At 57.8% G+C, this 22907-nt stretch overlaps 10 protein-coding genes across 10 annotated transcripts; 6 read left to right on the top strand and 4 right to left on the bottom strand.

Moving 5' to 3' along the window:
- Positions 1-13: 13 nt before the first annotated feature.
- Positions 14-1383, top strand: MKK02DRAFT_16374 (uncharacterized protein; the record flags this gene model as incomplete). The annotated part of the gene is made up of 5 exons (XM_053085620.1): positions 14-169; positions 350-502; positions 565-673; positions 732-819; positions 963-1383. The coding sequence occupies 5 exons, from the start codon at positions 14-16 to the stop codon at positions 1381-1383; spliced, it is 927 nt and encodes a 308-aa protein (XP_052944377.1).
- A 241-nt stretch (positions 1384-1624) lies between these two features.
- On the bottom strand, positions 1625-2216 carry MKK02DRAFT_34231 (putative small nuclear ribonucleoprotein E; the record flags this gene model as incomplete). The annotated part of the gene is made up of 5 exons (XM_053088878.1): positions 1625-1680; positions 1825-1924; positions 1981-2043; positions 2108-2140; positions 2190-2216. The coding sequence occupies 5 exons, from the start codon at positions 2214-2216 to the stop codon at positions 1625-1627; spliced, it is 279 nt and encodes a 92-aa protein (XP_052944376.1).
- Positions 2217-2741: 525 nt separating this feature from the next.
- On the top strand, positions 2742-3968 carry MKK02DRAFT_16230 (homoserine kinase; the record flags this gene model as incomplete). The annotated part of the gene is made up of 3 exons (XM_053085597.1): positions 2742-3464; positions 3510-3629; positions 3696-3968. The coding sequence occupies 3 exons, from the start codon at positions 2742-2744 to the stop codon at positions 3966-3968; spliced, it is 1116 nt and encodes a 371-aa protein (XP_052944375.1).
- Positions 3969-4186: 218 nt separating this feature from the next.
- MKK02DRAFT_16352 (uncharacterized protein) lies at positions 4187-4885 on the bottom strand (the record flags this gene model as incomplete). Its single annotated transcript, XM_053085618.1, has 4 exons — positions 4187-4319; positions 4391-4444; positions 4491-4564; positions 4652-4885. The coding sequence occupies 4 exons, from the start codon at positions 4883-4885 to the stop codon at positions 4187-4189; spliced, it is 495 nt and encodes a 164-aa protein (XP_052944374.1).
- A 419-nt stretch (positions 4886-5304) lies between these two features.
- On the bottom strand, positions 5305-8820 carry MKK02DRAFT_16585 (putative GTPase activator; the record flags this gene model as incomplete). Its single annotated transcript, XM_053085655.1, has 5 exons — positions 5305-5493; positions 5536-6035; positions 6080-6247; positions 6270-6975; positions 7141-8820. The coding sequence occupies 5 exons, from the start codon at positions 8818-8820 to the stop codon at positions 5305-5307; spliced, it is 3243 nt and encodes a 1080-aa protein (XP_052944373.1).
- A 509-nt stretch (positions 8821-9329) lies between these two features.
- MKK02DRAFT_27785 (uncharacterized protein) lies at positions 9330-10369 on the top strand (the record flags this gene model as incomplete). Its single annotated transcript, XM_053087398.1, has 4 exons — positions 9330-9536; positions 9565-9735; positions 9790-9809; positions 9850-10369. The coding sequence occupies 4 exons, from the start codon at positions 9330-9332 to the stop codon at positions 10367-10369; spliced, it is 918 nt and encodes a 305-aa protein (XP_052944372.1).
- A 281-nt stretch (positions 10370-10650) lies between these two features.
- MKK02DRAFT_37472 (PhoD-like phosphatase-domain-containing protein) lies at positions 10651-12885 on the bottom strand (the record flags this gene model as incomplete). The annotated part of the gene is made up of 8 exons (XM_053089666.1): positions 10651-10847; positions 10893-11228; positions 11269-11330; positions 11373-11792; positions 11842-12084; positions 12127-12296; positions 12343-12518; positions 12561-12885. 8 exons carry the CDS (start codon positions 12883-12885, stop codon positions 10651-10653), a joined length of 1929 nt encoding a protein of 642 aa, XP_052944371.1.
- A 1879-nt stretch (positions 12886-14764) lies between these two features.
- MKK02DRAFT_34228 (major facilitator superfamily domain-containing protein) lies at positions 14765-16683 on the top strand (the record flags this gene model as incomplete). Its single annotated transcript, XM_053088877.1, has 8 exons — positions 14765-14962; positions 15012-15196; positions 15243-15502; positions 15550-15599; positions 15627-16058; positions 16102-16351; positions 16399-16481; positions 16531-16683. 8 exons carry the CDS (start codon positions 14765-14767, stop codon positions 16681-16683), a joined length of 1611 nt encoding a protein of 536 aa, XP_052944370.1.
- A 1021-nt stretch (positions 16684-17704) lies between these two features.
- On the top strand, positions 17705-19216 carry MKK02DRAFT_37470 (glycoside hydrolase superfamily; the record flags this gene model as incomplete). The annotated part of the gene is made up of 2 exons (XM_053089665.1): positions 17705-19158; positions 19204-19216. The coding sequence occupies 2 exons, from the start codon at positions 17705-17707 to the stop codon at positions 19214-19216; spliced, it is 1467 nt and encodes a 488-aa protein (XP_052944369.1).
- A 2840-nt stretch (positions 19217-22056) lies between these two features.
- Positions 22057-22388, top strand: MKK02DRAFT_11537 (SRF-type transcription factor (DNA-binding and dimerization domain)-domain-containing protein; the record flags this gene model as incomplete). Its single annotated transcript, XM_053085512.1, has 3 exons — positions 22057-22149; positions 22193-22327; positions 22368-22388. Coding segments are annotated over 3 exons (249 nt in total), but the record flags the coding sequence as incomplete, so codon positions are not given.
- Positions 22389-22907: the final 519 nt, after the last annotated feature.

Raw genomic sequence — 22907 nt, 5'->3', positions numbered from 1 at the left:
TTACCCACCCAGAATGACCTCCCCGGCTCCAGACCACCCCTACACCATAGCCGTCACTGGCGCCTCTGGTCTCCTCGCTTCCGGCTTCATCCGTCTCGCTCTGGAACAAGGACACCGGATTGTCGCCTTGGACCGAATGCCGACGGCACCGGCGCCTTCTTCCTTCCCTGTCTATTCTTTCCCTGGCGGTCCGCCTACGCCCCCTTACTCGTCTACTTCCTCCGAGAACGGTGACGAACATGAAGAGGAGGACGACCAGGCCTGGCTGTCGGCGGCCCTCCCCTTCGGATCGGAAATTACGCCCCTGGACCAGACGCTCCTCCTCAAATCCATCGCCCGGCACACCGAGGCGTACACCTACACCCAGGTCGACCTGCTCGACTATGACGCCTTCCTCTCTGTCGTCAAGGAAGGGGGATGCGACGCGATCGTCCACCTCGCTGCGGCGTGTCGGAAGCACGATGGGTTTGGGAATTATCTCGATGGGGGATTGAAGGAGCGTGTGAGTCCTGCAGGCTGCCGAGGAAGGAAGGTGGGTCAAGCAAGAGCGAGCTGACAGGATAGGAGGTGTATACCATGAATACGGCAATGTCGTATAACGCCTTGAGTATCGCGGCGGAGCTGGGCATCCAGCGGGTCGTCATGGCGTCTAGCGTCAATAGTATCGGGATGCGTGAGTACCTGTTTAGACCTCCCTCACCTCTCTCTTACACTCCCGCTGATACCCGCAGTCTTCTCCAAGACGCCTCAGTTCGACTATCTCCCGCTGGACGAGCAGCACGCGCATTACCCGGAAGACGCGTACTCACTCGCCAAGCAGTCAGTACAGATTCCAGCCATAATCCCCCCTCCCCCCTCGCCTCCCCTCCTCCGCCTCCGCTAAGCCTGCTTCGCCTCTGTCTTCATCACCACACTCCCTGCTCCCCCTGCTCAATCCTCTTCGACACCTCGCTGACTCCCAGCGCCTCCGAGCTCCAAGCCTCCGCCCTGACCCGTCGCAACCCTCACCTCCCCCTCCGAATCGCCTCGCTCCGATTCCACTGGGTCGTCCCCACCCCGCTCGCCACCCCATCATCCATCGCCTCGCACCTCGGCTCCCCCAAAGACCTCTTTGGCTGGGTATCCGTCTCGTCCGCGTCCGAGGCTGTTCTTCTCGCCCTCACCGCGCCACTGACGACATTTCCGGCGGGACACGAAGCTTTCTTTATCGTTGCGCGGACGCTGTGCGGAGGGCGGACGCGCGAGGAGGCGATAGCTGAGCTAGCGGGTGGAGTGGAGTGGCGCGGTGGGGAGGAGGGGATGAGGGGGAATGGGGGGTTGTTTGATACGAGGAAGGCGGAGAGGATGTTGGGATGGGTAGACGAGGGGTATCCGATCGAGTAGGGGGCGGAGCGGATGAGGGTATCGGCAATAACATCTGTGCTGTATCTGTAAAGGAAGGTTAGATCATGTCATGCTGTAATGAAGGTCAGCTCCGGTGCTTCTGCCCTTCTAGTCTCGCCGAGCCAAAAGAGAGCAACACGATTCATGCCGCATTTCTTTTTGGGACCATCCCGAAGGGAGTCTATCGTCGGCCAGGCGAGAAGAGGAAGGGGAAAAGCGGCTCTACGGGGATTGCGAGGGATCATGCTTGTGCGGGTTGGACGAGCGTTATATTGTCTCCCTTGAGGAGTATCCGGCCTGGAGGTCAGCTTTGGTCCATAAGCCCCAATCCCTCGAGGGCGCCTCTCCGCGCCTGCAAATGAAGCCCGTCCTTCCGCTTTCCTTCAGTCCCTCTTCCGCAGCCGCCGCTTGCCCTTCATCGCAAGTCTCAACCCTACTCACCCAGTTCTCTCCGTGGTTTGGGCTCCTTCCCTGCCTTTGCGCTACAATCATACACCTCCTCCGCGTCGTCCAGCACAACATTCATGAACTCGTCGAATCCCTACGGATGATCAGCTATCTCTCATCGTCACCATGAACGCGATGCTGGCAGCTGACAATGATGAAAGCCTCAATCCTGAACTCTGTGTTGTCGTACAACCATAAAACCACGCGAGTGTGCTGCCCAATCAGTATCCCGCCCAGCCTTGCTCCCTCTCGCCCATCGAAGCTAAATAGTGCGCACTTTTTGCAGGTAGTTGAAGAGAATGTTGATGGGCTTTTGATCAGCTGCAACCCCCTTTCATGACGAAGGGAGATCCCCTCACTTGGACCATCACTTTGCGCCCAGACATCTTGTCTAATCTGCTCTATTTTCCGGTATGGCGCTGTCACGCAGTTCGAAGGGTCCTGACGTGGGGTATCTCAGCTGCGGAGGCTGTATTGGGCGATGGCGAGAGTAAAGCTGCAGAGGTGATATGATGAGTATGATGAGTATGATGGAGGTTGATGAGTGGTTGATGGTGGATGGAGAAAGAGAAGCTCGTTGAGCGGAATCAGATTTGACACCTCTCGTAAGGGCTCACCAGGTGATGCACCAGGCTACAGTATTGGTGCGCAGTTGAGCAATGCATGCATCTCTTCGCTTGTACTCTGAGCAGCTTTCACAGGTGTATCACAACTTGGCATCACGCCATCAGTAGCGAGAAAGAAGCGAGTGCATCAATCAAGCAGGTCACAATAGTAGAGCCGTTTGGTTCCGTCACATTCCTTAATCAGCTTCCCGTCGGCTCCAGTCAGTCTCTGACTCAAAGAGTCAAAAGTCAGATTCACATTCATACAGCAGCTCCGCCTTCCTCTTCTGCTCATTGACATCCACCATGTCCACTAAGCGCCACATCATCCACGTCCCAGCGACCACAGCAAACGTTGGACCCGGCTTCGACGTCTGCGGTATTGCCCTCTCCCTATCCCTCTCTCTCCTCGTCATCATCCCCTCCCCCTCCGACTCATCTTCACATTCACTCCCCGTGATCACCTACACCGGTCTCGACAGCACAAACGTCCCCTTATCACCATACAAGAACCTTCTCACGAGAGTCGCACTCTACGTGTTGCGGTCACACGACATCTCGTCCTTCCCTCCCGGAATCACCATCCATGCGCACAACGAGATCCCCTTTGGGCGCGGCCTCGGCTCGTCCGGCGCAGCAGTCATCGCCGGTGTCCTCCTCGGTAATCTCCTCGGGAACCTCAATCTCCCCCTGTCCCGACTACTAGACTTTGCGCTCATGGTCGAGCGGCACCCAGACAATGTCACCGCCGCGCTCGTAGGCGGGTTCGTCGGGTCTTATCTGCGCGAGTTGAGCCCGGAGGATATGTCAGCGGCGAGTATCCCTCTGGCCGAGGTCTTGCCAGAGTACCCGTCAGATGCGGGTCCAGAGTGGGGGACGGACCCGCCCAAGGCGCCGACGGGGATTGGGCATTATGTCAAGTTTGGCTGGGCAAAGGAGATTAGGGCGATAGCTGTCATGCCGAGGTTCGAGCTGGCGACGGCCAAGGCGAGGGGAGTGTTGCCAGAGACATACAGCAGGAAAGATATGGTAAGTCTCGCCTTCCTGCACATAGTGCTTCAAGCTGATGTGCAGGTGTTCAACCTGCAGCGTTTAGCCGTACTCACGACCGCCCTCGCTCGTTCACCACCAGACCCGGAGCTCATCTACGAAGCGATGAAGGATCGGATACACCAGCCTTACCGCAAGACCCTCGTACGTCCTTAAATTCCTTCATAGCTTGTACTTCCTGCTCCACAGAGAGCTCTCGCTGATCCTGAGATCCCCGGCCTCCCCGAAATCCTCTCCACCCTGACATACCAATCCCACCCCGGCCTCCTCGGCATCTGCCTCTCCGGCGCCGGACCGACCATCCTCGCCCTCGCCACCGAAAACTTTGATACCATCGCCGCGGAGATCAAGCGGATCTTCAAGGCAGAAGGGGTCGAGGTCGATTGGGAGGTCTTGACGGTGGATGAGAGGGGGAGCTGGGTCGAGGAAGTGGATGAGGCGGCCGCGGGCAAGTGGGCGGAACAGCATCAGGGGGCGAGATGAGGCGTGGCGCGTGGCCTGTAACGCGTGGGCGGCGAATGTCGTATGAGGAGTGAAGATACAAAAGGGAGCTGGTATACTTGCATTGGCTACGGACGGCCCTACATACTGATCTAAAGCTTACATGCCATTGCCCTGGGCGACACGCAATCACCCTCTGATCGATACGACCCCGAGCCTAGCTATTCACTCTGACCTTGGCTGACTGGCGCGTCCCCGCACTACTGAACCAGACACAAGCTCTCCTCGGGCATCGCACCGGGCACGAACGTCTCCTGCGGAAGAACATTGACCATCCGCGCGTGCATCGGGACCATGACGCCGCCGGGGAAGGATGTCCCAGCTGGAAAGTAGCTGAGAGGTTAGCGTCAGCGACTGTCCGCTTCATTCTCGCCGGGCAGGTAGGTCACGGTGACATCACTCACCCGCCATACTTGAGTACTGTCATGTGTGGGAAGGCCGCACCAAGCGGGACGATGCTGAGTTGTCAACTCGATATGGAGACTGATCATTGGGTATACTCACGTTCCCGCTGGAGCATAAAATCCATCTTTCGTCTTACCCGCTTTGGTCACGTTCTTCAAGCAAGCGTCTCCATCCTACGTAGAGTATCCATCAGCCCAATCTTCTTTTTTCCAAACCCCTCTTTTCCTCTCCATACCTTCTCCTCAAACCCCCAGATTCACAAACTCGACATTACTCCAAGCAGGTTTCCACTCTCCCTCCTTGAACCACTCCTCCCCCAGCTCATTCGTATCCACCATCTCTGCCACCGTCCCCGGATCCGCTTTCGCGCCATACCGCTTCTTCATCTCGCTCGCATAGGTTTTATCAAACTTCTCTTGCTGCCTCCCGTCCTCTGCCTTTTTCTTGTCGGACGCTTTGCGCGCGAGGTAGGCGTCGTATTCCGTTTGTGACATGTTGGGGGGTTTGGGGGGTGCTTTGGAGGATGAAGATGATGAGGAGGAGGAGGGTTTGGACGACATGGTGCGCCGGAAGTTCGGTTGTGTAGGGATTGAGATGACTGATGTATTCCTGTGATATCGAAATACTCTGATCGGGTAGAACTCCTTCGCACGAGCTTCAAGGTCTGAGGCGAGCTGTCAAATCTAAAGCTTCAACGTTGGGTACACCTGGTGCACTTTCACGACTACTCGACATTCATCCATTGCTTTATACTCCACGAGCTCCCCAACGTTCCGTCCTTTGTGCCCCTTGTCAGTCCCTTATCAATGCATCATCACTGGAATGGCCACACCCACTCCTTTCATCGAGTGCCCAAAGCGATGACGACACATTATCCCAGAATTTCATCCAGAGAAATACTCCCCAACCCCCGTCAACTCCTCATAGCTAGATACCTAATCTCCCACAGTCTCTTCTCCTCTCTCCGTTCCCTGTCCCTCCTCTCCTCCCTACTCAAATCTTGCCCTCTGGACCCCAACCCCCCACCCCATCCCTTCATTTCCCGCCTATGCCGTTCTTCTGCCTCTTTACACTCCCTCCACATCTCCTGACTGACCTCTCCCTCCGCACAGTCTCCTTCATCCCATGACGACTTCCGGTCCACCTCGCGGACCCGCACACGCTCTTCCCAGCTTATCACGCTCCCCCCAGCAGACGACTCGGACGCCAACCTCGAACTCCACCCAGAGCCCGCCGAGACACCTAGTCCCGTACCGACCGAAACGAGTTTCCGTCCCGTCGCGCGCGTGATGGTACTTCCACCTCGACCGCCCTCGTCATCTTCGTCATCTGCCATATCGGCGAATGGGTCGGGCTCTTCTTCGCCTATGGACACCCAGCACATCCGTTCTGGGTCGAACTGCATGTCGCCGACGATCCGGATAGTCGACGCCGCGGTGAGGCTCATAGTACCGGATGACGATGGGGTAGAGGAGGACGTAGCGAGCGGGACAACGCCGCCGGTGTAGTGCGTGATGAGAGCAGGACGGGTGGGAGCGGAGGAGGTGGTGGGTGTGCCGGACGGACTGGCGTCAAAGTCTCGGAGGATCGATTCGTTTCCTTCCCAGCGTAGAGTAGCAGGGTTCCAGGTCATATCGCCGACCACTACGAGTCAGCCTTACCCTCATGCAGATAATAGCTGAACTCACCCTTCTTCTTGTCCACCGTTCCGAGGTGCTTGATAAGACCCGCCGCCTTTCTCGGTCTCCGCTTCGACACGCTTCCCCCATTCGATTTTTTCCGCTTGTCCGCTTCTGGAGCAGGTTTTGGCGGGGGCACGGCGGATCTGCCCAGACTATCTCCTGCGTTATCAGCTACTGCTAAATCCCCGTCCGTAACAGTACTCACCTTTCCTACTCGGTTTGCCCAGACCTATGCCATTATGCCCACTCATCCCCGACCCAGCCCGCACAGTCGGCTCATCCACCTCCAGATCCTCAATCCCCTCCAACTCGGTCCCATCCCCCCAATTCCGCTTCTTCTCCCCTGGCCCACCCTTCCTTCTCCCTCCGAGCGGGACGACCATCTGACTCTGGGGCAGAACGGGCGATACTCTCCGCCCGGTCCCACTTGACTGCCCCGGCGCCGATGCCGACGCCCTCGTCAAGCCCGATATAGAAGTAGACGAGCTCGACGCCGAGTGGTTCGTGTACATCCCGCCTGTGGAGGAGGGGTGTTCTGACCGAGGGAAAATGGCGGAAATAGGAGGCCGGACTTTGGCGCGTGACGAGCTTGTTCCCATGGTCAGTCGGGATGTCGAGGCGTGATACCGCTCTTTCGATGGAGTGGCCGTTTCGCTCCGAGACCGATCTTGCTCATTCCGCTCAACGGTAGGTACGGGCGGAGGTTGCTGTACGAGCGCATCCTGGAGCGAGGCGAGGGACTGCTTCCGCGCGATCGAGTGGGTAGGGGAAGGTGATGGCGCAGAGACTTGATAGTGGCTTTTCTGGTGTCTGAGCCGGCTGGACGGAGTGGAGGGTATGGAGGGGATGGGCGGGGGAGCCATCGATTGAGTGCGGGTACGAGGAGCCGAGTCGCGTTCTCGCTCCAGGTGATGTCGATCCAGATCGCGATGAGAGGTGGAAGGCCGAGTCGCGTCCCGGGAGGAGGATGAGGGTGGGAAGCCAGCCATTGCTGACGCGGAAGAGAAGTCGCGATTTCCGTTTGATGGCGCGGTGCTGCGTAAGCCCGAGCCGGTGGGCGTGCCAACAGCGGTGGTCGAATGGCTCCGGTGTCCGACGCTGACGCCTGATCCCCCTATCCCGCCCGATCCCAGACCGCCTGATACCCTCTCCTTCTCCCTCTCCCTCTCCCTCGGGACTGTCGGTAAAGGCGTATGCCTTCCCCAACCCGCTTCCCTCGCCTTCTCCCACGATCCCACCGCAGAAGACACCTTCCCCCCACTCCCCTTCTTCACCGTCCCGCCCGCCATCCCCCGAACCTTCCTCTGCTGCCGCAGCCGGTGCCCCGTCAACTCCCGGCCCGGATCCTCAAACAATAACCCATCCTCCATACTCTCGTCCGCTAGCAGTCCCGCCTTTCTGCCCCATCCCGGCTGGTCCTGCCCCACCGCCGACACGAACGCGTCTTGCGGTTTCCGTTTCTTATCGAGGATGCGATTCAGCTCGCCTTCTCTCCGCCCCTCAAAGAAGCCCACTTCCGGCAGGACCAGGCCCATCATCATTTCCTCTCCTTCTTCCTCGCCCTCCACCTCCACATCCACCGCCCGCCCTTTCCGGACCGGCGTGCCCAGCTCGGACAGACCCGTGCTCGTCCCGCTAGTTTCTGACTGTCCAGGCCGTTTACCCCAGGGGCTGGAGTCATCCCAGATCGCCTTCCTGCCCGAGCTAGGCCCAGAGCCCGAGGCGGACGAGGGCGAGGGCGAGTCCCAGTCCGTATGGATAGTAGAGGTAGATGCGCGCGGTTTGAGATGTTTCGAGGAGGATTGGGAGCGGGTGGAGGCGGTGGCGAGGGTGAGGTTGGTCATGCTGAGGGGGAGGACGAGGTCCATGTCGTCGTCGTCTGCCGGTGCAGATGAGTTATTAAGAGGTGTACTGATCGACGACGATTTGGGTTTTGGCGGAGGAAGTAGAGCTTTGATGGTAGCGCCAGCTTTGAGCGTCGCTTGATCCTCCGCTTCGCCGAGCTCGTCGTCAAAGTCAAAGTCGAGCTCGTCGAGCGCGTCCGCCGGTGCACTGACGCGACTTTTGAGCGGAGGAAGGGCAAGACCGGTTGGGGCCTTGGCCAGGCTGAGGGGTTTTGATGGAAGGTCGAAATCATCGTCGAACCCGTCCATGTCGTCCCCGTCAAACCCCAGATCCCCCTTCTCGCTCGCGCCGTTCATCATCTTCCCTCCTAGCGACTTGACCGCGCCTTTCGACGCGGAAGTAGACGGCCCAAGGCGCGTTATCGTCCCCACCCCTTGCGGTCCAACACCAATGACTGTTCCGGACAACCCAATCGTGCCCATCCCCGCCCGGGCTGGCTTCGCCTGCTGCACCGCCATTCCGCTGAGCTTCAGCGTTCCCCCATCCTTATCGTCCCCATCCCCCAGGTACAAATCCTCTGGAAAGTCAAAACCGTCTTCCGCCTCCTCCTCCAGCGTATCTCGACGCGCCAAACCCTTGCCCAACGTAGGTTTCGACGTGTAGATCTGGCGCAGGGGGCTATTCATGTGCCCGCCTGAGCCCCTGGACGAGGAGGACGACGAGTGCGAGTGTGAGCGCGAGTGTGGTTGCGAGTGCGAAGGAGAGGATTTGGGCGAAGTGATCAGGTTGTTGGAGGTGCTGAGGGAGGGCGAGAGGGAGAGGTCAAAAGAGGGATCATCGGTCCAGTCGTCGGTGGGTGTCTGGATTCCGGCCGGAGGGGGAGGGAGGAGGATGGGCGGCATCTCCGAAGCGGCTCTATGAGAGTCGGTGGTCGGATATCTGAGCGAGATTAGCCAAAAATTCGAAAGACGAGATGGTTGATACGGACGTGCACGCGTTGAAAGGCGGTCGAGATTGGTCGCCGCCGATAACCCTCAGGTCATTCTTATCCGGTGTTCCGACGCGTCTCAGCGATTGTGTGAGCTGCTGGAGCTCCCTAGGCTGTCGCTATGTATGATATGAGTAGTGATATATGTGCAAAGAGTGAGCTTGGGCTTTGAAGGTTGCTGTCGATAGGCGCCCAACTCTGAAACACGTCCACTATAGGGACAATTACCGCTTCGGGCAATTACAAAAGACAAAACAACAACTCAGCCAGCTCTCTCTAGCTCTCTCTATCCATCCCATGCATGCATGCATGGCCCATGGTCCGCCAACTCAACAATGCCTAGTTCAAGAAACCTATACCAACTGATAGATATTCCACCTGACCTTCCGAGCTCCCACCCAGCATCTTCCTGACCTCATCGCAATGGCGGCTTCGACACGCCCACCAGTTAGCCCATGGCACGCTAGGGCCCTACCCTTCGTACTCGCCACCGGTAGGGGCGGCGAGCTATTCATACAGACCGCTGGAGCATTCCGGTACTGCAAAGTATCGGGGAGTCGCTCAATATTCATCACGCACCTCAGATGGGAGTCTCTAGAAGCAGAGGCAAGTCATTTCCTCCCTCTCCAAGTGCGACCGCTCCAGTCTGACGCCACAGTATACCAGAGAGACTATTGTCGAACTATGGATGAAAGCGGCAGACATGCACAACCGCTCCACTAGTCTTACGGCTTACATGCATGCCAACCTGGATCTGGGGGCCAATCTGCGGCCTGCAGACCCCGTGAAGCTGAAAGATCTCAATGTATTGCGGGAGTACTCGGACAAGGTGAGTCGTCAATCCAACCCCGAGCAGAGCGACATGACCTGACTGACATTGTAGACTGAAGCCCTCCACCGTCAGTATGACCGGAAGCTCAGAAGCTCGCAGCTGATATATTAGTCGAATGATCCAGCTTCCTCACCAGCCTCATCGATGTCGTATCTGCTGGACGCATCTACCAGGAGTGGCCAACCAGGCAATGTCCACCACTACCCACCCGTATCTCCCCAAAATTATCGACACGTCCCGGCCGAGGTCGACATGGAGCTTCCAGATTATCCGAAACCTGGAGGAAGTTCTCGACGATTCCGACACCGTCGAGGCGCTAATGCGCGCGCTCGAGTCGGAGTTCAACCTACCGTTCCACGCGATCCAGCGGCCGGCCTACGCTTGGGGCGAGGATGACGGGGACATTCCGCATGACGATAGCGCGGTCGAGGTGCCCAAGACCAGTGCAAGTTCTGCTCCAGTCCATCATTGTTCGCGCGGCTATCGGCTCATACATGCTCAGGGTATCCTCTGGCCGGTCCACGCGCTGCTTTCATGGTTGCTCCCTTCGGCTCCAAACGGGGTCGCTACACGCTCGGAGTCCGAGCCGGTCTCGGCGAAGAGTTTACCCATCCGCGCAAAGGCGAACTAGAAGGTGAGCGGGCAAGAGATGGGACGGCGATGCTGTAAGTTCCGGTGTGTAGTATGAAGAGACGAGTAGCACCGAGCTGCGTTGTATCTTTGTATGTACCAAGTACTTTGTGTATCTTAGGCTGTATGTCGGCCACTCCTCAGCATGATAAAAGCTGTCTTTGAGTTGCACTAGGGAGAACAGGAGTCTGAGCGCTGCATCTGCATGATTATAGTTCTGCTTTTGATTCTGATGCTCTATAATTCTCCAAGATCTATATCTCTCTAATCACATCTCCAAGATCAGAAGTTCCCAGCCTTGACTGCGCCAAACTTGGGCTGCATCAACGGCCGCATGACCTGGTTCATACCCGCCTGCTGGGTAGCACGGAAAGCCATGGTCCGGTTTCCAGGCACGCGCTGCTGCTGGTTACCGGGGTACTCGTACCAAGTCGTCTCGAGGTGGGTGTAGTTGACGGTAACAGTCATGTAGCCTCGGTCTAGATAGTCAGCAACGGACCTTATTGGTCAGAGAAGGAACAAACGGAAAGCATCAGCATAGAGCAAGCTCGGGTTGTTGGCGACCATAGCCTTGGCGCCGACCGTAGAATTCTCGTAGCTCCCCCAGCTGTTGCCCCAGCCGTTCGAGCTGACAGCGGTTCCGCCGTACTCGACGACCGTGCCGGCCTGGTAAGAGTTGGTGGTGGTGCTGGTGTTCTTGATGGTGCTGGTGTCGTTGGTGCCCTGGAGGGTGGTGGCGAGGGAGTTTTCGAAAAGCCAGTTTGCGTGAGTGTCGCCGGTGAAGAGGGCAATGTTGTCGATCTTGTTGTCGGTGACGTGGGTAAGCAGGCGGTTCCGGTTGGCCTGGTATCCGTCCCACGCTATCTGTCAGCAAAGTCCAAGGGGAAAAAAGCAACTCACCATCGTAATTGATGATGAACGAGGCGGTCTCGGGAGTACGAGAAGTCCAGCGGTGGTTGATACTGATCATCAGCCACTATCTCACCCAGAGCTGAGCGACTCACGTTCCAAAGATGACCTGGTTCCAGATCAAACGCCAGGTCGTTCCCCTGTTCTTGCTCGCCAACAAGCTATCCTCGACCCACTTCTCCTGCTTGGGGCCCATGATACTTCGGTCCGACTTGAGCTGCTGCGCGAGCTCGGCGACGTAGCCCACATTGTAGTCGAGGTCTGTGATGTCCCGGTCGTACTTGCGGGTGTCGAGCGCGAGGACGTCGAGCAGGTTGCCGAAACGGAACTCGCGGTAGATACGGGCCTGGTCGGCGAGGTCGACTTGGCGGATGGGGATCCACTCAAAGTAGGCGCGCTTGGCGTGGATGGCGCGGTCCGAAAAGCAGACGGTACCGTTCGAGGAGCGACAACCACCGGTAGCGACAGAGTCGTTCGAGTTGGACGAGCCGGCCTTCCAGTCATTGTTGGCAGTCCTGCTAATCAGCGCACGCTCTTTATCTTTACCTCTACGGGCAGACCTACTCGTGGTCATCCCAGATGGCGATCATGGGGAGGTTCTGGTGCATCGAGACCAGGTCGACGTCCGTACGGTACTGGTCGTACCGGCGGCGATAGTCGTCGAGTGTGGCGAGCTCAGTAGCCTTGGAGGGGGTGCGACCGATCCCGGCACCACCTGTGGCGTACTCGTAGATGTAGTCTCCGAGGTGGACGACATAGTCGGCATCGTTGTGGACGACCGGGCCAGAGTAGGCAGAGAAGAAGCCGCTAAAGAGTCAGCTCGGTCTAGGCAACAAGGGAAAGGCTTACTTGGGGTAGTTGGAGCAAGAGTAGATGGCGAAGCGCTGGGTGGCGACGTTGGTGGCGGTCTTTCCAGGAGCGGTACGGGTTCGGCCCATGGGCGACTTGTTGTCCGGCTTGGCGCAGTTGGCGAACTGGTAGGAGTACCACTTGCTAGCGGTCAGACCGTCGGCCTCGACCTGCTACATCAGCTCTAGTCCAGGACGAGCGAGGTGATGGACCCACCTTGACTGTGTAGTCCACATCCGGGCCGGTCAAGGCCCAACCCTCGGAGACGACCTTGCCCTGCCCATTCTCCCCGTCGTAGACCTTGTAAGTGACACACTGGGGGATGTCGATGCGGAAGGCGTCGGTAGGGTAGACACGAGTCCAAAGGAGGACGGAGTAGTCGTACGGATCGCCTGAGAATCAGCATGTACCTTCAGAGCCTGAAGGAGACTTACCGGAGGCCACGCTGTGCGTAAAATTCAAGTTCCCCGCATAGACATAGCCGGCGTTGGACCAGTCCGCCACACCCAGACCGTAATTGGGAACGGGGTAGTCGTCAGGAGTGCCCGAGGGCTTGGCTGTCTGAAGCTGCCTTTTGGTGATCTCCGAATCCACTTCGCTGCGGGCTTGGAGATGACGCTCGTGGACCTCCCGAGTGTCAATAGCGAGACCGGGATGAGCGTTGTACGGAGAGCGGTAGTTGAGGTTCTTGGAGATGAGTTCGGGCGAGGCCGAAATGGCTGTAAGTAGCGGCAGGAGAGCTAGAAGTGAGGACAACATCATGCCTGTGCTGTCGCTGTGTAAGTTGAGGGGAAAGTGGAGGGGATGGGGGAATCAGCTTGACAGGTCCAGTCCTTCTTGTACTTTGCCCGCTCGCTGCATGGACCAAGGCATGCAGCACCTCCACTTTCTATGCCTCGTTTCTGATTGGCCCCGCCGCCGTTCCACATACCACGTACCGTACTGGCCATGCTAGCATGCCTGTTACTAGTGCAGTTGGAAGACGAACGTGCACGACGACCAGCAAGGTTCCGGCAGAGGTCGAGGCATGTGGGCCGGGCCGGTCATCGCCGGTGTTCTTCCAGGCACGGTGGCAGAGTGGCAGCTGGGTGGCGAATGCGGGGATACTGTCGGAACTGCCCCATACCCTGCTGCGCATAGCCCAGAGGATTACTGACACTTACTTTGAGCCTATCAGGTAGCAGAGAAAGTCATTTGGTGGCTGAGAGGTTGCAAGCGATACCCACAGTCCGGCAGGTCGCGCTTCGACACTAAGACCTCCCGCCTTTCCGTGTCTTTAAGATCTGGCTGATAGGCTTTATGATCTGGCTGATAGTGAATCTCATCCGTCTGAGGCAGCTGTGAGGCATACGCGCTGTTGCCACTGCTCAGATGTCCGTATCCAAGCTTGCCAAGCGATGACAGGAGTGGAGTCGGTTTCTTGGTCTACCACCTGGGTCGACCTTCGAACCTGCATGTACTTGTATCAGCAGCGATCCAGCGATCACGTGCGCTGGGCATCGAGTGCCATTTGCTGATGTGCGCTTCCATCTAATGTGGCATACCTTTCTGGCCCTGGTCTCAATTGACACCCGACATCATCATGAGGGGAGCCGAGAAGCGGACATGGCTGCGCATGGGGCTGCCGCTTACAAAAAGCCCAGGCCAATCAGTGTAATTGGATGGCGGGGCCGTATCGACCATGCTGCCTGAATACAGACAGCGTGCAGTCGGACTCTTTGCTAGTACGCGCCACTGACTACGTCATACGATAGTTGGTAGAAGCCCCTGCCCTCTGACCGCTGACTGAAGCTCGCTCGCCCGCCGAGCTCACTCGCCTCATGCCCATCCTCAATGGATCCGCCCGCCGATATGTTGCCCCGCAGTGATCCGCCCGGGGCCGAAGCGCCGAGCACCGAGGCTGGGAAGAGTGTTTCATCATGGTCACGAGCCCGAGCCAAGGCAGAGTGTCCTCCGCATCCTCCCGCACCGATGACCACACCAACTCCACACCTCCAGCTCACCTCCACCTTATTCAGCTCTGTCCCCACCCGAACCTCCACCCCTGTTTCTCCGAGATATCGATCGGTGACATAGGGTGACACCCTGCCAAGGCTTCAAAAATAGCGACGTCGTTCCCGATAAGCTCCATTCCATCCTATATCCACCTTATCCCGCCGGGAAATACCGGCCAGAAGTTGGGCCAGATAGGGCCGATTCAGGTATTCTCGACTTTATCGGCTTGGCGTCTAAGTTTACTATCGGAATGAACCGGTGTGTGTATGCGGGGAAGCTCGGAAACCCTCGACCCCACCCGAAGATTCGAAAATGCCTCGGGGAAGTCGGCGGCTATAGACTGGCGATCCACATTCCGACCCTGGATCGACCGTTCTATTTTCGAATCTCCGCTTTTTAGCGTGGTCCACCTCTGACGACCTTGTGGGGTAACCCGCACTCTCCTTACCTCTTCTTACCGCGTTGAGCAGATGGCTGCAGATGCCATGGCTTGGCTTTCTTTCAGGGTGGAACAGCTGGGGCCATGAAGGAATTGACCGTATCGCGCACTCGGGAGGGAAAGTGCGGAAAGGTATAAGAAGAGGGAGCTATCCGCTCTCTGGGCCCCATCGCTCCCCACTTCCCCCTCATTCTTCTAACCGCCATGTCTAACAATATCACCTCCGCCCCGCCTCTTCCGGCTCTCAACCGCTACGAGTCAGAGATCTCCGACTTTACCACTGACGGCGAGAAGGGCGATGTCAAGCACCTCGACTCTACCCGCCCCGACCCCATCCTCGAGGAGGACGAGACCAACGTCGGTCTTGCCGCCTACAATGAGTCCAAGCTCCAGGGTGACATCGTGAGCTTCTTCGCTTTGACTTGCACATTGACCACAACTGACATGCCAGACCCCCGAGCAGAACAAGCGTATCCGCAAGCGGATCGACATGTTCCTCCTCCCCCTTTTCCTCATCACCCAGACCCTTCAGTACCTCGACAAGACCGCTTTGAACTACGCCAAGGTCTTCGGTATGGAGACTGCTATGGGCATGAGCGGAAACCAGTTCTCCCTCGGTGCCGCCATCTTCTACATGTGAGTCACCTGCCACAAACATACTTTGTCATCGCTGACTATCCAGCGGTTACATGGTGTCCCAGCCCGGATGGTCGTACCTTCTCGGTAGATGGCACGCCGGTCGTGTCCTCGGTGGTTCCGCCTTCATCTGGGGTGTCCTCGTCCTCGTCATGGTCTGGTCCAAGAACTTCACCCACGTCATGGTCACTCGTTTCCTCCTCGGTGTCTTCGAGGCCGCCGTCACTCCGGGTCTCTCCCTCATGACTGGTTGGTGGTACCGCCGAGACGAAGTCCCTCTGAGGCAGACCATCTGGTACTCTGCTGGTGAGTCTTGCTCAGTACGCTATCTTGTTCATGCACTGACGTCACAGTTGGATGGGGAGGTATGATCGGTTCGCTCATGGCGGCTGGTATCCAGGGTGTGAGTACATGTCTTGCTTGCATTCAGTGCTACGCTGATTTTCAGCTCTCCGACAACCCCGTCCCCCGATGGCAGCTCATCTTCTACATCCTCGGCGCCATCACCATGGCTATGGGTCTCGTCCTCTACTTCTTCCTTGCCGACGGACCGTCTACCGCCAAGTGGCTCCCGGCCAAGGATCGCCCGATGGCCGTCCAGCGTGTCGCTGCCTCCGGAGTCGGAGTCAAGACCACCAACTTCAACTGGAACCACGGTCTCCAGGCGCTCAAGGACCCCAAGAACTGGCTCCTCACTGTCGCCATGTTCGGTTCGTCCGTCCCCAACGGTGTCCTCACCAACTTCTCCGGCTCCATCATCAAGGGTCTCGGCTTCAGCACCCTCAACGCTGCTCTCCTTGACTGCGCTGGCCGATCCCTCCAGGTCATCTCTCTTCTCATTGCCGGTATCGTCGCTTCCAGGGTGAGCCCTTTCCTTGTTTCGTCCGCGCCCTGCTGACTTCCAGTTCGCCAACACTCGTCTCCTCATGATGACCATCGGTAACTTGGTCTGTGTCCTCGGTACCGCTCTCATGTCCTTCCTCCCCTTCACCCCCGCCAACAACTGGCCCCGTCTCGTTGGGTTCTGGCTCGTCAACGTCCAGTCGGTCGGTTTCACCATCGGTCTCGTCATGGTCTCTACCAACATCGGTTCTTACTCCAAGCGTATCGTCACCTCATCCTGCATCTTCGTCGGCTACTGTGTCGGTAACATTGGTCAGTTATATCCAGCAGGTTGAACTAGGATTAGGCTGACTTTTTAGTCGGTCCCCTCACCGCTCTTGAGTCTGAGGCGCCTCGGTACCAGACTGCAGCCTACTGTATGCTTGCTGGCTACGTTCTCAAGGTGAGTCTTGCCTTCCAGCCGGCTCGTGTGACTATGCTGATGAGCACAGACCATCTGCCATTGTACATTGTGGCTTTATATGTATCGCGAGAACAAGCGTCGCGACCGCGTCCACGGTGTCGCCGACCCCCTCCAGGCTGCCGACAACGGTATGAGGGGCCAGACTGAAAATGAGAACGTTCATTTCAGGTATGTGCTCTAGCGCATGGAGGTCTGCGCATCGAGATTATACATTATCGTCTGTAGCTTGTCTATATTAGTACTCTAGGGTGGTAGGGTATGCAAAGCAGTCTTGAACACATTTGGTATCGCAGCTGGCCCAGCTTCCACGTTACTTGGTCTTCAGCTTCTCTATGACATGATAGGTTATGGTATAGGGGGCCGTCTCGAACCCTGGACTAAGATAGCTCATGTACTGCAGAGAAAGAGTGGGGGAGAGACGTGCCGCGCGCATCTCTAAACGGCCGTAGCTGTCGCATGCCTACATGCATCTCACCCAATCTTTCATTCGTATGTACCTATGATATCCTTCTATCCACAACACCCTTGCTGTGTGCTGTCGGATCCCGTTCATGTCCTTCATGGACCTCGACATCTCAATTTCATTGAGAAGAATAGCTGAAACACGATGAAACGCGGTGCAAAAGGTTAGTACCCATGCCGTAATTTCCTGAAACGGCAGGTTGCCGTTGGCTGTGAAAGAGGGCGAGAAGTCGAGGCTATGGCTGCCTTATGCAGCGAATCTGAGCCTAGTTGAGCGTGAGCGTCGACGAGACCGACAAAACGCCCGCCAGATATGCGGAGAATGTTGGGACAAGTGAAAGTCTGCCTATCCCCCGTTCCGCATACACCTCTTCCAACGGAGCAACTCATTTCTTTATCCCCGCCACCCGGCAACGCGAGTACAGCTTATAATAGTCTGTTTGTCCATGCGTCCTCGGCGACCCGGCGCCGACTGTTCAGCGCGTATAGCGCGGTGTAGATCTGGAGATGGTATGGATACCGCTAGCGGGGCTGGAGACAGCTGCTTGGAGTCCCCGGTGCATGTCCGGGCCGGCGGCAAGCTTAAATGCTGCCCCGCAAATGCCCCGTCAATCTACCGTTATCCAGATTTAGATTCTGTCCACCACAAACGCTGCTCCTGCTGTTGGCCATATGTACCCAGCCATCATGCTGAGTCTACAAGCAGCCCCCACCTCGCCCACCCACTCACAACACCCACCATGCTTTCCATCATCGCCCTCACCTCCCTCCTCACTGCCATCTCGGCCTCCCCTTCCCCTCTCGTCGAGCGCAACAATGGCGGTATCCCCACGGCCACCATCACCGTCGACTCGTCCCAGCAGTTCCAAGAGGTCGACGGCTGGGGCAACTCGCAAGCCTTCCAGCGTGCCGAGGACCTCCAGGGCAAGTTTGGCCTCTCCCCCAAGAACATCACCTACCTCCTCGACCTCATGTATGACGTCGACAAGGGAGCGGGCTTCACTATCCTCCGGAACGGTATCGGCTCGTCCAACTCGTCCACCTCCAATCTCATGAACTCTATCCAGCCCTTCAACCCCGGCGGACCGGGCAAGACCAACTACACCTGGGACGCGTACGCCTCGGGTCAATACCCGCTCGCTATGCAGGCCAAGCGTCGGGGTCTGCCGTACCTGTACGCCGACGCCTGGTCGGCGCCGGGATACATGAAGACCAACGGGGACGAGAACAACGGCGGGTACCTGTGCGGCGTCGCCAACACCTCGTGTGCGTCGGGCGACTGGAGGCAGGCGTACGCCGACTACCTCGTCCGCGAGTGGAAGTACTACGCTGCCGGCGGAGTCAACATCACCCACCTCGGTCTCTTCAACGAACCCTCCTACTCCCCCAACTACGCCAGCATGAACACCAACGGCACTCAGGCGGCGGAGATCATCAAGATCCTCGGGCAGACGCTTGAGAGGGAGCAGATCGATGTCAAGATCACGTGCTGTGATGACTATGGGTGGGACCAGCAGGAGAAGCTCATGGCGGGGCTCAAGGTCAAGGGGGCGGATGGCAAGTCGGGAGAGGACTACATCTCGGTCGTCACCGCCCACGGATACGCTTCACCCCCTACCTACCCCCTCTCAACCTCGCGCAAGGTCTGGCAGTCGGAATGGGCGGATCTCAGCGGTCAGCCCCGGTGGACCCCTTACTCGTTCTACAACGCCTCGGGTCTCGGCGTACACGAGGGCGAGGGTCTCACCTGGGCCAGCCGTATCCAGGTCGCCTTTAGGGATGCCAACGTCTCGGGGTTCCTTTACTGGATCGGGGCTGAGAACGCCACCTCCAACTCGGCCCTCATCACTACCCTCGGCGACTCGGTCTACCCCTCCAAGCGGTTCTGGGTCTTTGCCCAGTTCAGCAAGTTCGTCCGTCCGGGTGCGCGCCGTATCCAGGCCACCAGCAACACCATGTCGCTCAACGTCACCGCCTTCCAAAACACGGACGGTCGGGTCGCGGTCCAGGTCCTCAACAACCTCACCGACGCGTACAACGTCACCGCCTCGTTCGGTTCCAAGGGGTGCTCGTGGGCCATCCCGTACGTCACCAACAATGACAACGACCTGGCGCAGTGGGAGCCGATCAAGACGGCAGATGATGGGAGCTTTACGGGGTATGTGCCGGCTAGGTCGCTGGTCAGCTGGGTCCAGTAAGCCTCACTTGTTATACAGTCTGGGTCACAGCTGACAATCAGGAAATGGGAGTGATCTCGCCCATCTCATCCAAAGACACTTCCCCTCTCCTCTTCCGGCGACCCTCGCAATCCCCTGACCCTCGCAATCCACTATAGTCATTCCCTCTTGGCCATGTCCTTCCCCTACCCCCCACTCGGTCTACTCTGGCGTTTCGCACGATTATCATCGTGGTGGTGGCGTAGGTGTGCCTGAGCTTTGGAGAAAGGAGGAGAGCAGTCGAGCGGGGTGAAGGGAACACAAAGAACAATCTATAATTTCGGTTTCTAGCGGTCAGAATGCAACGTATAGTCTTTCCACGATCCCTGCGCTCGTCTTGTCTACGTGACGCATCCTCTAGACATCATCAGGATGACCACTAGTCAACATACTCACAAGGTCTCGAGCGGTCAGAAGTATCAGCTGGTCATATGTAGTGAGCGAGATACATCAATCAGCAGCAGCAAGAGGCCACTCTACGGCAAAACAGCTGGTTCGGACGCGCAGGTCACATCTCAAGCCTTGCTGGCAACAGCAATAGCGGCGGTCACACCGGTACTGAGGATACGTATAGCGAGAAGTAGGCGATGAGCACAGAGTACGACGTGGGTGATGGAAAGTGTCCAAGAGGGGCCGGTCTGGGGATCTGCAACGGTCAGCTAAGAACCCCATGACCTGATTATCTCAAGGTATCAACAGAATCGTTAGCTCACCCTTTCCTAGCCCGAACAACGCCAGCAAAGTCCACAACTCGCTCCAGCTCGCTGCCAAACCCCCGATGACCCCTACAGACGCCGCCACGTCCCACCCTCTTCCCAATGCTACTGCCCCGACTGATGCTGTGGGCAGTATGACCAGCCTCCAAGCTACCAGATGCCATAGTATGGCGTTCAGCATCGGCCTCGCGCCCAGTATCAGCCTAGTCTCCAATCCCCCTTTCCCGCTCTCCCACATTCCCGGGAAGATTCGGGCGGAAAGACGAGATCCGAGTCGGATAAGGGCGTTGAGGAGGCCTAGGAGTGCCCATGCGAGGACATAGTGCTCTACTGATCGAGCGATGGCGATGGTGCGGAGTGAAGAGGGGGAGAGATGTGCGAGGGAAGAGACAGGGTGGAGGAGAAGGGTTAGAGGCCAGGCGAGCGTGCGGGGTGGAGGTTGGTGACGAGATTTGGGCGGGGTGGGAGGGCTAGAGACGAGAGGAAGACGATCAGAGCGGATGATGCGGTATTGAGCGCCATTCCGATGTGCAGAGGTGGCTCGTGTGGCCTCGCTGTACAGACTGTGGAGGTACTCGCAGGATAGTGCTTCATCACTGCTGCACTTGCACTTGCTGCTGCATGGTACTCTCTGCCGGGGCTCCGGGGAAGCCCGTGCGTGCCGGAATCAAAAGTTTTGCCGTCACCCGAGGGTCAAATTCAGGGTGATATCCGGCCCTGCCCTGTGGGCCACAACAAACCAACTCGCGGCTCGCCACCGAGTATCGACCGGTAGAGCGACCAGCACCTCAACCCGCACACATCCAACCGACATCTATCACACAGCGCCGAACGTGAGTACAGTCTCTCTGATACAGGAACAATGAGGGAGGCATCAGAATCGTGGCGTGGAGGATACAAGAAGGACGGCGAGGCTGGGTGATTGAGACGGAGGACATTCAACCCCTCTCAAAGCTTCTCAAAGAGGCAGAAAAGAGGACATGACAACACACCATCCCAAAGCAGAAAATGCCATGAGTTTCATGATCAATCGTCGGCGGGCGAGCTGGGACATGTGAGGATGAGTGCTGCAATGAAGACAGGGAGATGCGGATAGGAACGGAGGAAGATGATGAGGGATCGAGGGCGTTTGGCCGGGTAATGACAGGATATCCCTTCCTCTGGAGTCGCTCAATACCCTTCTTGTTGACACGCTCTTCCCTCTCATACGCGCCTACCTAAACTAAAGCGTGTTATGGGATGGGGACGAGGTGGGAAGGGCTCGACGGTGGATCTGAAGACTGGGGGAGTGACGCTTGATCTTCCGCGAATCATCCCTTTGTCTCGAGCTGCGCTTCGTGTTGTTGACACCCCCCTCCTTCACCTCTTGTACTCATGCCTGGTTCTTGCCTCGCCGAGTCTTGTCTTCCAGCTGACGCATCTCAGCTGCCTCCATACTCAACCAACCCACATACCTCTCACGCTTAGCTTGAGACCCCTGTCTCATCGGTGGATTGGAACGTGTCTCTCACTACCGTTCACCCCACTCGACATTCCTCAATACCAGGCGCGAACCCCGCCGATCCCCCACATCGTATATGGACGAGCAAGCAGAACAGGCCTCGCCTACTATCACCCTGACCACTCCGACCCCCGCCTTTCCCGCCTATCCCGCTCTCGAGTCACCTCCTTCCCAGCCACCCGCCGAGAACTACACCATGGACGACTATACCAACTCGCCAGACGGAGGTGTGGGCGTACCGCTCGACATGGAGGTGCTGCATGATTTCGGAGAGGGCGTGGGCGTGGACATGAGGGACTTTCAGCACAGCAAGGAGGAGCTTGTTGGTGAGTGCCTTTGAGTCCGGCGCGAAGGGGTCGAGCTGATTCGCAGATCATGACCAGCTCTCAACGCCTCAGCTCCAGCAAGCACCCATCACACCCCACATGACCATCCCCTCATCAGCCGGTATGCACAGCGCCGTGACCGCCGTCAACGTCGACGACATGTTCCAGACCGAGACTGGTTTGGACGGGGACGACGACGATGACGATGAGGGTGAGTGTCCTTTGCATCCTTTGAAGGCTGGAGCTGATCGGTCAGACGAGGCTGCGCCAAAGAAGCGGAACAAATACAATGACGTGCCCGGCGGGTTCACGTATGTCGACAAGGACGGCGAGAGCGGTCGGCGCAAGATCCGGATCGAGTACATCACCGACAAGTCCAGGCGGCATATCACATTTTCAAAGCGCAAGGCGGGAATCATGAAGAAGGTCAGTATCTGGCCTGCAACGAATGGATTGGGCTGATCCTCAGGCGTACGAGCTGTCCATTTTGACAGGAACGCAGGTGCTCCTGCTCGTGGTCAGCGAGACGGGTCTAGTGTACACCTTCACCACAACCAAGCTGCAGCCATTAGTGCAGAAGCCCGATGGCAAGAATCTGATCCAAGTGAGTTGTTTGCTCCGATCTGGGACTCGGCTGACTTCAGGCCTGCCTGAACGCACCAGACGGCTTTGGCCCTGATGGTCAGCCCACCTCCGGCCCGGTTCCCACCACCAAGGCCAAGAATGGCCAACTCGCAATCCGCCCGCACAAACTCACCGCTGCCGCCTCCGCCGCCATGGCCGCCTCTGCGCAACAAGCGGCCGCGTCCAATATCCCCCTCGACGGCATGTCGACGCCCAACGACCAACAAGCGTCCGCAGCGGGTATGATTGGCCAGGGAACCCCTGCGACCGGCCGACCCAAGAAGCGCCTGCCTAGCGGAAAACGGAAGGGCGGACCCAACTCCAACCCGGATCTGTCTCAGCCATCTGACATCCCGCCAGTCCCTTCCCTTCCGGACATGCACCGTCAACCCAGTCCACACGGGATGGGCATGACCCTTCAATCACCCATGACTGCCAACTACCCCTACCCATCCCCACATCACCCCGAATACCACAATCTCCACCATCAGCAGCAACACCACCAGCAACAACAACAGCAGCAACAACAGCAACATCATCAGCACCACCACCCGGGCCAC

The sequence above is a fragment of the Dioszegia hungarica genome, assembly GCF_025882075.1.
Source record: "Dioszegia hungarica strain PDD-24b-2 chromosome Unknown MKK02contig_11, whole genome shotgun sequence".
In the NCBI taxonomy this organism is placed as follows: domain Eukaryota; kingdom Fungi; phylum Basidiomycota; class Tremellomycetes; order Tremellales; family Bulleribasidiaceae; genus Dioszegia; species Dioszegia hungarica.
Note: the sequence above shows the minus strand (reverse complement) of the source record. Positions and strands in the feature narration are given on the sequence as shown.